This window comes from Argentina silus, assembly GCF_951799395.1.
Source record: "Argentina silus genome assembly, chromosome: 10".
Lineage (NCBI taxonomy): Eukaryota > Metazoa > Chordata > Actinopteri > Argentiniformes > Argentinidae > Argentina > Argentina silus.
In genome coordinates, this window is record NC_139664.1 from 5611967 (window position 1) to 5626306 (window position 14340).

General features: G+C 43.6%; 1 protein-coding gene across 4 annotated transcripts in view; it reads left to right on the plus strand.

Moving 5' to 3' along the window:
* Positions 1–1703: 1703 nt before the first annotated feature.
* The window catches only part of map7d1a (MAP7 domain containing 1a), a 41548-nt gene continuing 28911 nt past the window's right edge, over positions 1704–14340 (plus strand). For all 4 annotated transcript variants that reach the window (XM_083679047.1, XM_083679049.1, XM_083679048.1 and 1 more), the window contains exon 1: positions 1704–2145. In XM_083679047.1, coding sequence (XP_083535173.1) covers positions 2079–2145 — 67 coding nt within the window. In that variant the 5' untranslated portion in view covers positions 1704–2078. The remainder of the gene's footprint in view (positions 2146–14340) is intronic.

The following is a 14340-nucleotide window of genomic DNA, read 5'->3' on the forward strand; positions in this document are numbered from 1 at the left end:
ACCCCTTCTGTGGCCCCAACCCCCCATCTACTTCACCCCTCTCCTTTCCAGTTGCAGTGACAGGTGGCTCTTGGGGGTTTTTTGCTAACACGGCTCAACAGCTGCACAAAGGAGCCCCACTGGGTCTTTTTTGGGGGGACGGGATGTCCCCTCTCAAGCGTGCCGATCACCCCCCGTCCTAGCCCCCTCCTTGGCAGATGCTCTCTGAGATCCACAGGTGGTGGATGGCGTGCTTTAGTTAGAACAAGTGGAGTGATGCACTCTGTAGAGGCAAACACACTGTGTCTCTTTCTCTGTGCATGGACAAATCCAAACATTTATTACGCTCAAATTTGGTCAGAGGTCAGAATGCTTACAGTATACCTTATATAAGGACCTTGGGCTGTGAAAACGAAAAGACTGATCCCAGAAAATGCATCAATCTTTTTGCTTTATCAAAACAATCTGTGACAAAAACAGTTTTACAAATGGTGTTTGTGCGCTTATCTGATTGGCATACCATTTCTGTGAACATTTCTGCAGAGTGAAAACCCTATCTTGGGTGGAGCAAGGCTAGTTTAACAAGACCTGATATAAATTACATCCATCACACCCAAACAAAAAGGTCAGATTCACACTGAGAGCTCTGCAAGTGGAGTTTTCTCTCTTCACAAAGGACCTTCTACCATATGTATAGCAGTGTATTCAGAGAGATGAGTGACCATTCACCTTATTACTTCTCTTTCAGAGTGGTCTCTGACATAGCACCCTGACACAATCGGAAAAAAACCTAGGTTGTTTTAGGTTGCTTCTAATTGTCCAATTACCTTTCAACGCTTGTTCGCTCCCTCTTCCCCTACTCTGCAAATGGCCTCAGTCCCTGCTCGTCCTCTGATTTCTACCTTCACCAGCCTCTCCTGGTCCGGCTACTTCTAATCCCTGAGGCTTGAAACAGTCGACCTCAGCATCTTTTACACACTGTGATGAGAATCCTAATTAAACTGAGGGTGCTGCCAGTTCCCAGGTCAAAGGTCAAGATATTTAAGGGATTGGGCTTTCACGTGTTAGTTCACTCATTCCATGCTTAGTGTACTACCTGACTGAGATATACTTACTCAGCATGAAGAGGCTAAAATGTTGTGCAATGAAAGGACACTCCCTCAGACAGCAAATGTGTTGACAAATGACTTAGGTAGGCTACAACTTACATTCTCAAATGTGTATTTCAAAAACAGAGAAGTAAACGTGACACGGATACATGTTGACAAATTATATTGATAATATAATAATATATAATAATAATCTATCGTACAGTGCCAATCAATTTAAATGACAGTAAAAACATAAGTTCAAAGTAGTGGTTTTGCAGTGGCCATGCATTGGTCACATGGGGGGGAGTGCTTCTGTGTGGACTGCTTGAGCATTGTATTTTTGCGGATTAGTTCATTGGGAATGAGAGGAGGGCACATATTTTCACAAGTGTAAACTATGTATTTAATAGGTTAATGGCTAGAATGAAACATACATTAATCAAAAATAATCGTAATACATTATCTTAGGTGTTATATGTATAGATGTATTGTATATAATTGTTATTAGAAATATATTTGCTTCATAATATAGGCTACTCACAACCCCTAGTGGGATTGGAACAGTCCGACCCGGAGGCCAGCCTGGGACCATCCGTACAATGAGCATACCATCAGCTGTTGTGTTGGTGTGACTTGCTTTCCCTCTCTCTCCTCCCCCTCTGTCTTTTCCCAAAGTCTTTCTGACACTAAACCCAAAATCCTATAGAATGGGAACTCTGTTGGTGTAGCAGCCGAGAGAGTTTCCCACAACATTTAATGCAATAGTTTTGCCGCGCGCAGTTTTCATCTTCACATTTCGGCTTTTTTAATTTATTTATTTTTTTATATTTTGAAAGACCGATATATATCTGCTCGCCTTTGCGTTTCCAGCGTTTTCCATTTGGAAATAGGGGTTGGCTATACTGCGCGCGCTAGTGAGCAATCCGAGTGACTCAACCAAGTTTTTCCCCTTTTGCCTGAGGAATGAATATACTGTCGGCGAGGAAGATCCGAAAAGCGCACGATTGAATGAGTAAAATGGAAAGAAAAGACCTTGACACCGAATTGGAGGAAAATGCGCTGCCCGAAGCAACATGTAAGTCTTTAATTTATGAGCCCACCGCCGAAATGTCAAGCATGTTGATACGTTTTAACCAATTGTTCTTTATGTGCTTTATTCAAGCGTTTTCGGACTTTTCCTTTCATATCGCTCTCTCCACGGACACATTGTAGCGACGATGATTATGTAGATAACCGGTATATGACTTTTTTGGGGGGGGATGAATGTCAAGTTTGTGATCAAATAGGTCTGATTGATCGACATGTAGGCTGTCATTCTTTGAGCGTGGATTTAGGAGATCGTTTTAGACTGTAGCCTACATTACAGAGCAACATGCCGATGATAAGTCAAATTCGGAATGATCATTTAGTGGCCAATTAGTGCATAGGAATACAAGACGCAGAGACCACACTAATGCATTGATGTAGTTTAGACTACTGTATTCCGTCCACAGAGCTACTAGCACCGTAGTACATGTCCAGTCTACTAATATTTAATCCCTATGACAACAAAAGCATTAAGCACTAAGAATCTTCTGAGCTGTTATGTCTGCCTTTTTACTGACGCATGATTTTCAACAACGTGATGCTGGTGGTTTCCAATATGCCGAACACTTCCTCGCCCTGTTCATTTCCAATGAAAACTGCATTCATTGAACCGTGAAGATGATAATAACACGAATAGTGTTTGATGAGGTAATCCGCGGTCCCCTCCCCCTCCTCGTGTTTACGTTATGCGGTCACCGGTCTGGCATTCGTTCCCCCCTCTGCCGCCCTGCGTTCTGTGCCGTTTGATCTAGTCAGTTTTTAATGCAAGGAATCATGACTCCTGTACCTTTTTCAGGTGCCTTCAGATCCTTAGATGAGTAAAAAGATGAGTCTCGTGATTTACTGATGTCAGGATGCCCTTTAATCAGAAGCTGTTCAGTGCAGGCACAGTGCCAACTTCATCATCTGGCCAGATTGACTGATTTATTTATTCTCAGTGCTTAGGCTTTATATGTGCAATTGCAAGCTGTGTGATCCCACAGAACTTCAGTTCAAGGACAACGTCATCGTTTGGTCAAAGGGAAGAACTTCTGTCAATGAGCTTTGACGTTAACTTTAATCCATAAGGGCTCCCAATGCCACAGACAGGCAGGCAAGCAGGTACACACACACACACACACACACACACACACACACACACACACACACACACACACACACACACACATACATACTATCCCTCTCTATGGTTTTTTGCAGAAAATTAAGTAATCGTTTTGGTTTAGCATGCCTGAGGAGCATTATGAAGTGAATAAAGGGCCTTTTGACTGAAGGTCAGCTATGGCTAACATTCAGTTAAGAGGAGATCAGTGGTAATTTACATTTTCCAATTTGCACATACAGATAATATCCTATTTGAATACTTAAAGATACTGTGCATAGAAACACTTCCTTGTAATATCGTTTTTTATTGTGAAAGGGATGATGATGCCTTTTAAATAGGCTTCTCTCTGAAATTAGTGAAACAGACTACAGGTTGCTGCAAACAGTATTGCTTTCTTGCACTTCAAGCACACATAAGTCTTGAATCTGTGTCCTTTGTATTGCCAACACACTTGACCATCTCCTAAATACCTGATGGATACCAGCTACACCACCAAAAAGCTAGCAATTTCATGGCACAGGTGGAGGTATTTGAACTTGAGGAGTGAGTTTACCATCTCAACCTGGTTACATGAGCACAATAATTGCTAGACCTTTTAGTGTAATGGCCTGTTTGCCAATGATCTTTGTGGAACAGTAATAACACGTAATGAAGGGAACTGGGGGTGGGAACTGGGGGTGGTAACTGTAGATGCCCATGGCAAAAAAAACACCCTCCGTGGACCATGAAATTATTTACATCTGCACACAATGCTTTGGAAGTCCTCCTATCATAGTGCAGTGTAGGTGGTGGTCAGTGATCTGAGAGCTGGCCGTTGACCATTACTTGCATTGTATTGACCCACAGCCTAGTTCTGTAAATAGAAAGACACACACAACGTGATATACTCTTTAGACAACAGTTGAGCTTCCTTCCTGCTTCTGGGGGGCTGCTGAGTTGGAGTACTTTTGGCTCAGAGTCAGGATTAGGCAGGAGGAAAACGGAGCTCCACCTTGGTCGTGGGAACGTTGACCAGTGGGACCTCCGCTGTATCTAGCAGCCATGTTCTCTATGTTGGGCCCATGGCCTTTTTTTTTCTTTCAGGAAATACCATCATCGTTATGCATTTGGAAAATAATTTGTGACAGAAGCACTGTGATCAATCTGCTGTTTTCTATGAAGTAATGTAAGCCCTCCACCCTCCCTGGAAATGATCAGAAGCTGTTTTTGAAGCTGACTGTGTTGATTCATCATGGTAACCAGAGCTGAAAAAATAAGAGATGACTCACACAGCCCTCTGAGTGACAGGTCTGGTGTAAGATATGTGTTGCATTCCTCAAGCATATTGTCAACCCTGAGAGGCATTTCTGTTTGTGTGTATTTTTCACCCCCTGCACAAACAAGCTACAGTATCTGGTTTGGTTTGAGAACCAGTTTGAGAACTTTAACAAACATCTTTATGTCAATATTTTTATGTAGCCTAACTTTTAACTTCTTAACTTGTATCTGCTTCGAAGGACAATACACTTTTTAGAATGTATCTAAAAGTTTAAACAGATAGCTTTTAGAAGTCACTACATTTGGCAATACTTTCTTTTTATCAACAAAAGCCACTGTTTCTCTGTGTCATCACTTCATAAGAATGAGGGAGTTGCACAGGATGAGGGGTACAATATACTCACTACTGTTGTTCAGAACTAATCTCATACCAAAAGTCTTGAAGTACCTTGTCTTGTTTGATAACTGGCTACTTAACTACATTCAAATAGAGGCACAAAAGACAGTTCATAGGATTCATTTGGTGTGAATCAGAAGCCCTTGCAGTGGAGCTGCAGAGACTCTCTTTGGTCTGGTCAGGCATTGTGGAATTCTGCTCTGTCAGGACTTTTGAAGAACATCTTCTAATCCCTATTTTCTTTAGATTTGCATTCAGGCACTCGCCCCTCTGAGCTCTCCACACCACCACTCATTCCGTGCCCTTGGAGTCGGCATCGTTTGTTCTTTCCCTTTAATCTGCTCTCTGTTAGCTTGCAAATCTGTGACTGGCTGACTGGAATCAATAGGGCCTTTTTTCTCTGTCAAGACTGCCATTGCTAGTGCGTTCGACCCATCACAGAGGGCTACAACTGCTCACCTGTCTCAAATGGTTACTGTGTGTACACTTCACAGACATGGTGGGCTTGGCTGGCTGGAGACATGATAGAACTCACCCTTTGAAGACCTTCTCAGAATGCCTGGTAGGAACAGGATGAAGAGAAGCTTTGTTGACATGAACACTAGGGGCAGGTCATTTGAATAAAGATGTGTTTTGTACTGGCATGTTATGATGTTTAAATGTCAAGTGCATAACTGCATAGTTCCAGTTAATGGTAATTCCGTAAAGGAGCTGCCACCCCTGGCCACAGAGGTGAAATTCAGTTAACAACAACATCCTCCCAATAATAATATAACCCCCCCGAAATGGAATTGCAGTGTCGTTAGCAGTTGTTATTTCTGCATGCGTGCACGTTTTTAAGGGGCAACCACCAGATAGGCGAAAAATCAGTGAGTACACGCCCCTAGAACACCCCTTTTGTATACAAACCGAGTTTCACAACCTTTTTTGGGACCAAAAGAGCATTGGTAAATGATATTTATTTAAAGGGATCTCATTTAGAACCATTAGAAAGCTTTAATGTTACATATTGCACCTTTTAACCTCTTCAGTACCATTCATACCAGTAGGTTACCCATCATCCAGTAGGTCATCCATCAACAATCAATATCAAATATCGCCATGACCAGTATTGATATGGTGCTGTGCATGGCTCACGTTCCATGTTGGCCAAAATATGATGTGAGCAATCAATGTGGTGGTGTCGCCCTAGCTTGTACAAACATGCTGGTCATTTTAAGGATGAAGAGTCTTAGCACACTGACAGAGAAACAAATCGTAGCGTAGCCCTTATTCTATTGTGTAACACAGGGAGCCCTACCAGCTTGAGCTGTCATGACTGCAGAGAACAGGATCACTCAGTGGCACAGCTTCAGCCGGGGGAGCTCTTAGGTAACCAGGAGAAAAAAAAGAAAGTTGCATTAGTGTCTTTGTAAACTAGCAGTGGGTAGGAAACCAGGGGCTCCAAGATTCGGTTCCTGAAAAGGGACAGTGTTGTTGCCTCTTGAATGATACACAAAGGAAACATTGCTGCTATGCAGTGCAGAGATTCCTTTGCATCGTCTGGGGTGCAGTTTCTGATGAAATGGGAACATAGAGTGAGATTGGTTCTCCCGGCCAAGTTGCATCTCTAATTTGATGTCTTGAGAAACATTTGATTGTTGTTATCTGGGGTGTAAGATGTCAGCATGTTTCGGATCATGATTGCAATTAAAAAGCTTTGGCAATATCCTTGAGGGCTAAACCTGTTCCTTCATTATTAATTAAAGGGAACATGTGAGAATCCTAATACCTCTTCAATAACTCTTCACTGATGATTGAGGTTTTGGATCTTGAAAAATCTATGTACCGGTACCAGATCTTGTGGTCCTCTGTGGCTCAGTTGGTAGAGCATGGCGCTAACAATGCTTAGGTTGTGGGTTCGATTCCTGCTGGGACCATATATACTGAAAAATGTATGCACTCACTGCAATGTAAGCTTCATCCGCTTTGGATAAAAGCATCAGTTAAATGGTATATATACGTCTAAGATGTTTTAGCGTTCTTACTGTAAAATTCCAAAGCCATTGCAGAGTTCCCTCGCTTGGTTTCGACATCAAAGCTGGCCTAGAAAAGTGTTTCTGTGTGACAAGTTTCTAGCACAGAAATATTTCATCCTCTCTGAAGGTTTCAATTTGCTTGCAGAGAAATCAGTAAAGGGGGCGTCCAATTTTCCATCTCTCTGACTTGTGGGAGGGAGAGATGGTGTGGTCTTCGTTCGTTATATAATCTCATTTCTCATCTCGCTCTTCTGTTTTTAATCTCATTTATTTATTACTGGGTAACGTGCAGAAGAAAGACCAAACAAGAGTAGGCTGTACCCAAAATAATCCAGTTAATTCTATATGCATGGTTTCAACTAAAGATTATGTTGCCAATCAAATGCCTGTTTCCCAACATATTCATTCGTGTTACTTTTTCGGAAGAATTGAAAATGTTTGCATGGTAAAAAGGATTAGGCAAATCCTAAATCCCCTTTAGTATTTGAATTAGCATCAGTAGGATAAGGACAAGGCTCTATAGATGACAAGACTTATCCCCTGAGATATCACTTCCTGCTGGAATGCTGATGGAATTGATTTTATTGAATGATGTTTTACTGGTGCATGGTCAGTGTTTTAGGGGATCGGGAAGCAGTCTTCTCCCACAATCTTCTCCCACATTCAGGAATCCAAAAATCCATGCTCAGCATGTTGTACCGAGGAAGTCTGTTTTGAATGAGAACCATAGAGGATAAAAGGAACAAAAGAAAAGAGACGTAGAGATCTGAGTCGCAAAGCAGAGTGACAGAAGCCATGCCAGGGTTGTGGCGTTTGAAGTGTGGTCTTAAGAAACATGCACGTCTATGCTGGTAGAGAGTCTAATGTTCTCCCAATGCTAACAATGAGTGAGTGCTATTACTCTCACGTGTGTGTGTGTGTGTGGGGGGGTGGGTGGGTGGGGGGGCGGGGGTGGAGCTGGTGGATAGCAATGGGAGAGGGAGAGAGGAAAGTTAGAGGTGAAGAGATTTGGGGAGAGGAGAGGTAAACAGATGAGTAGAGGGAGTGGGAAAGAGATGTAGAGAGGAAAGAGAGGTATTGGTAAGATGTGTAGAGGAGAGGGCGTGTCAATGTGATGGGAAGAGAGGGAGAGAGGGAGAGGTAATAGGGAGAGGGAAGAGAGCTCCTCCCCAGGGCTAGACTCCACTATACAAACAGCATAACATCAGCTCACCACTCTACAGCACCCAGCTGGTGTAAATCACACCGCTCAAACACTGACCTCTCCCAGGGGAGTCCCACCTAACTGAAAAGACAAACAGAGAGAAGGCCTGCCTTTTAACCAGCACTCAACAATGTGGCCCAGGTACTAATTCTGCTGTAGAGTGCAGACCTACCAACAGTCGTTGTTAAAATTAATACAGGGAACAAGATCATTGCTATTAAGTAAATGTTAGTGTTTTTTTCGCCTTTTTGTGATGTTAATTTGCTCTTAAGCACTGTTTTACCATATATGCATATTCATGCTGATTCAAAGCCCATTACATATGTTATTAGTCATGGTTTGAGCAGTGCCCGGGAATAAGAGTAGGGCTTTGGTAGATTAAGTTTGGCTAAGCCTCCAGATAGGACATGGAAGGCTTCCCTAAGTCCTCATTATGTTCCTCAAAAGAGTATCCCCCTGGCTTTACTTTTACCATAGTAGATTTAGCTTTTGAAGAATTTTGCCTTTTTGGAGGTCTGGTGCTAACTTTTCTTTCTTTTTCTCCGCAATCCCTTTAGCCTTTTCCTCATGATATTAGCCTTTTGAAATATGAGACCATTGATGTCTCAGATGGACCAGACCTATAATTTCGTTACGGAGACCTGTGATTCTTTAACGCTGAAGGCTAATCACTAAGACAGCAGATGACAGTGTTGTGAAGCAGGTTGAGTGGTAAAGTGGCTGAGCTAAATGACATATCTTATCCAAACTACCAATTTATTGGGAGTGCTTAATATATCACAGTCATTACCTTGTAAATTCATGTTTGTGAAACAAACCAGGAGGACAGAGGAAGTGGCTGAACACCTGAGATACATGCTGTCTCATAGCACACCCACACCCACACTCTCAAAACGCAAGGGACCCTGAAATGTACTCATCAGCTATTTAGAAAGCTTCCCCTTTTCCCGTCACGCCCCCTTATTCTCTCTGTCTTTCTGGCTGTCTCTTCTGTGACTTCGTAATACCTCTGAGCCCATGTGGTGGTGGCGGTGGTGGCAAAGCCTAATTTTATTCCCAAACAGCTGTACCCCTTTTGACTGACATGCCGCAGCAAGGGCGAGGGAAGGGAACTCACTCTGAACTCCGTAGATGCTTCCTGCCACCTCCACTCCTCTCAAAATAAACTAGACAGGCTGCTCTCTGGTCTTCTGAAAGCCCCGGTCACCAGACCCATCTGCTAATATTAGACCAGACCCTGTTCAGCTAAAGGGCATGGTCTAGTTAATGTGGGTAAACTTCATCGTCTCCTTTCTTCTGCAAATAAGGGATGTTGATTAAAACAATCATTTTGTGGCGACCATCTTGTTAACTGTAGTTTTCCCACAAGTGAATCACGTTGGTCCTGTTTTGCTGATACCAGTTTTCCTCTTGAATTAAAACCTATTATTGTTCATCAAGTGTCCTGTAATATGGATCCTCAGTCTCATAATCTAGTACATTGACCGTTTTGGAGATGGTTGACATTGCAGTAAACAGTCCTCAAGCAGTCAGAGCAGTGTCACTCCCTCCCATGCCGTGGATGATGAAAGATGTTAGACCTGGTTGTTGGGGCTGAGATTGCACATTACTCCTATGGTTAGGCCTAGTCCTTGTTTTTGTGGAACCTATAATTAGAGCTTTCACCAGCAGAAATTCTCTGGACATTTTGGGTGGGACTGTAAAAAAACAACAACCAAACACTACTCTGAGGACTGTTAGAATCTCCTTAATTACATGCCTGGTGTTCAAAAGATTACCGCGAGAACCTGATGTTCTTTGCCTGAAGTAATGGCTCTGAAAATGACTATGTTTGAACAAAATGACAACCATCATCTCCTAGCTACGTCACGCAAGAACACACACAGTCCCAGCTATTTCCAGGCCCCCTCGAATGTCAACAAACTCATAATGACACAAAATGACACTATTATTGGTGCCTGGTTTCCATTGATGAAGGATCAAGGTGCAACTTTAGGAGTTGAGCACTGCAAAGATCTCCTTCCACATAGAAACAGTTTGTACCAGCTCTTTTGTTCTTCTCTCAGCTGGCTCCAAATTGCTGCTGAGTTTGAAATGTAACCCTCTGGGAAAGAAGAGAATTTTAGGCACTCATAGGGGATGCACAGAGAAAACACAGATAGCAGCGACGCTCAAAGAGGTTGTAATGACTAACTAGCCAAGCACAGCTGTGTTTTGTAACAGGCATCTGGCCAACTATAGCTTGTGATTGAAATCTACTGTATGTGTAGGCCAAACCCTTCCTGTCTGTATTTTCTAGGTATGTCTAAACACACTCACTACCCGCCTTGAGCCCGCTGAGAAGTCAATGAAACCCATACATCTTCGTGGCCATGTTGTCCTCAAATGATGTATCAAGTGTATTGACTGTTCAATCAAGAGGACTTTGACACAATCAATTTGGTTTGTTTGCAGAGGTTTAGTATACATCAGACATCTTTAATCTATGTTACCAAAGTGAACTACAGAAGCTTGTGCTGCCTCAGGCCATTGTGAATGGTTCCCCTCCCTGCTAGCTAATGCATGTCCCACGCGTAATGTAAACTCATTGTGACAGGGGTGTGGGGAGCCATGCGACCACCTCGCTGAGACCAGTGAGGATTAAACTGTGCCGCCGTTCCCAACCCCCAAGGGGACGTAGAGCAGGTTGCCACGGGCGATGGCCCGGCATGCCGATAGAGGGCTCAGTTGTGAATGGCAGCCCAGATATCCGGCCCCGCGGCTCCTCTGATGTCATAGAGAGTGGCTTCAGGGCAGCGGCCCTATCACTCCCCATTACCACTGGTCTTGGTGTCACACCCAGCCTGCGTGTGTGTGTGTGCGTGTGTGTGCGAGCGTGTGCGTGTTCACTGCTGCCACAGATAAGCTGGGTATTTCATCACCATGGTGGCTTTGAAAAGGATGACAGCGCTTGAGAGGAAAGCGGGAGCAAAATGCCACGCATTGTTCTGTGTCCAGGCCAGGTGACAGTATGAAAGCAGGGGCAGAGACACCAACAGAGACATGACCATTCAAAAGCAGATTGATATGCAATGTATAGAGGCCGCGTTTCAATGGCATTTTCGGTCTCAATTTGAGCGTTGTCAACATTCTCTACCCCATGCTTGTCATGTCTATTGGGCAATTTTCATGAAAACAGATGCCACCAGAGGAACGGATGTTTTATCGTTGATTAGGGGCAATGTAAACCCTACACCATCGTCTCCTCTCCATACATGGTCACAGGCAAGTTTAAGTTAAGATTTGCAGTTAAAAAGTAACCCACACTGTTATAGTTGCATTATAGTAATGCAGTGTACACGTGTTCATTTTTATCTCCTGTCCTTCTCCATTCCCTTTTCCTTGCTTAAGAGTTTAAAGATGCACTCATCTGCAAGGATTTGCCAAATATCTGAACACACACACACACACAAACACACCCACACACACACACACAGAGCCTGGCGCAGAATTTGTGGTTGTTGTTTACACTGCGCTTCCAGTTTGTCTGGGCCCCCTCAGTCCCTTACATCACCCCATCCAGGGCTCGGAGCAAGGGGGGTGTTGATGAGGTCATTCATTAGTTCCCTGTCCCACTCAAATGAGATGCAGATCCATTCTCTCTCCGCCTCCGAGTTCCTCTTTTCTTTCTTTTTTCGGTGCCGCCCTTTTCCCCTTCCAGTCTTTGATTTCACGGCTTGCACTCAGTGCCATTTCCTAGCCTCTTGTTTGCCTCATTTCCATTTTACAAGAGAATGCGGAGGGTTTCCACCCTGTTTACTCACTGTTCAGTTTTTTGGCAAGTTAGTTTGAAGGCTCTGCATGGTTGAGTTTCTATTTTGCAAGTTGGTTCCAACCCTCATCACTAGCCCAGAGTTATTCCCAGCAGTGGTCTTACGGTCCTTATTTGCCTCGTTTGGCAGGAAACGGAAAGGGATGTGCTTGAGAGCACAATTCTTAGCTTCTTGAATATTTCATGTCCTGTCCTATATTTTCATCCAGACCTGCGCCATGGCAGCGCTGTGTCAGTACCCTGGATGTTCTGGTGGGGATGAATCCCAGGCTGTGTTTGAATTGATTGGTTGACGGCTTATGACCCGGATCATTTGGAAGTGGTTCTCTTGCTCCTATGCATATACTTTGCAGGGGTAATTCTAGATTCACATTCTCATTGCCTAAGGTGATGGTTGTCATTCAAAAGACCATACCTCCTCTGCTGTAATTGAGTAAACACTGCCAGAGGTCATACTTTGGTGATGAAGTCATATGTTTGCTTTGTGGATGAGACAACCTAATCTCTTTCTGTTGCTCAATGGCTGCACGATGACACCTGACAATCACATGAGTTGGAGGTAGAAGAACAGGTAGAAAACAAGGGAGTGGCTCCTGGTCTCACTTGGTACAGCTGCCAGGACCTCAGCTGATCAGACTGTCACAGCTCACTGGGCTACTCTGAGTGAGCAGTGTTGTGATATGAAGTACCACACATTCTAAGGGAACATACTGTATGAATGACTCGTTTTCATCATGTTTCAGTTTCTACCAACCCTGCTTCTTTCATTTGCATCTCATGCACCTATATACACTTTATTAGGTACACCTGTTCAACTGCTCGGTAACCCAAATATCTAATCAGCCAATCACATGGCAGCAACTCAATGCATTTAATAATACAGCATGTCGAACCTTGAAGCAGATGGGCTACAAAAGGGGGTCCAACCCAGTACTAGCAAGGTGTACCTAACAAAGAGGCCGGTGAGTGTATATAGCATGTCTATCATGACGTGAAAATGAAAATAAATTATGTTACATTTGTGTCAGGCCTGGACATTTAAACACACTTATCCATACCAGCATTGTGAGAATTCTCAGTCCATGGCCATGCCATATCTGTAATATGATATGATCTTATTTCACCTCCACATTGCACGTCTCCCCACTGAGAGCACATTTGACTGGTTTATGTCAGGGCTCAGGCCTTATCCATTCTCCGGAGAGAATGGATAACATGAATACATGAGGTGACTCATTTGGCTGTTGCTGTTTTCCCATTGACACCATATCACTCCACTCCTGACAGGAAGACACTGTGGGAATGTAACGGCCTGCTGATTCACAACCTGCCGCTCTATTTCAACGCTGAGCGCATGCTTGCCTGCACGCAGGTGTGCAGCTTTTGGTTTTTGAAGGTGATCTCTGTTATGTCTGTTATGTCTTGCATAGGTAGATTTACACAAGGGTCAGATCTCAGACATTGTTGACACATGCAAAACACATGGCCAGTGTCGGATCCACTGGGGTCACAGAGCGGCTGGGTCATGAAGTGCAGGATGCTGTGATGGTCACCCCAGTGAACAGGAGGAGCAGCATGCCTCAGATTCCTGAAGCCCATCTGACCTACTTTCTAGGCTCTGTTCACCCCTCTGTTCTTCAGTGGCCATCCCTAGAACCCTAGAGTACTCTGCTTGGAAGGCACAGCGTCAGCCTGCTATTGGTTCATTCTCTCTGGGCCTGTGCAAGGTGGATGCAGACTAGACAGTTCAGTTACGCACACCAAGGTGTGTGTGAGTGTGTGAGAGAGAGAGAGAGAGAAATGCTGTTATGAAGCATGGAAATGCACTGTAAATATGCAACGTTCACCCGTCTGTCTATGTTTCTCTCAAGCCTCCCATTGATAGACTGTGCCAAAGTGATTTTCCGTGTTCAGTAGAGAGGCGGCACTGGAAACATATGAGTGGTGGCTATTGAATTGATTCATACATATGAATAATGTATTCCGCATCCCAAGAAGGTAGGCTAATGGGTTTTGACTAGGTAGAACGCTTTAGGGAGTATGCGATGTGAAGACGTAGGGTAGGAGTGCCTCCAAGCAAGCCCCATAATAGATATAGGTCTAAATGTGGAAAGCCCCTATAAAGCCTAGTTTACTTTAAATTAAGTTTTTTTTTTGCAAGGAATGTCACTGAATTTTTTGCAACACATTATTTACATGAATAGACAGTTGAGCATTAGTTTGAAGCAACTAAAACATGCTTATTGTATTAACTTTTTACAAGTAAACATGTTTGCCCTTAGATGACTTCGATCACTGAGGCCACAGGCAGGATTAGAATGATGACCTAACAGATGTTAGGAAAAGCATCTGTGCAAATATCAGATTAGCAGTTTGAAAAACACAGCGTGTG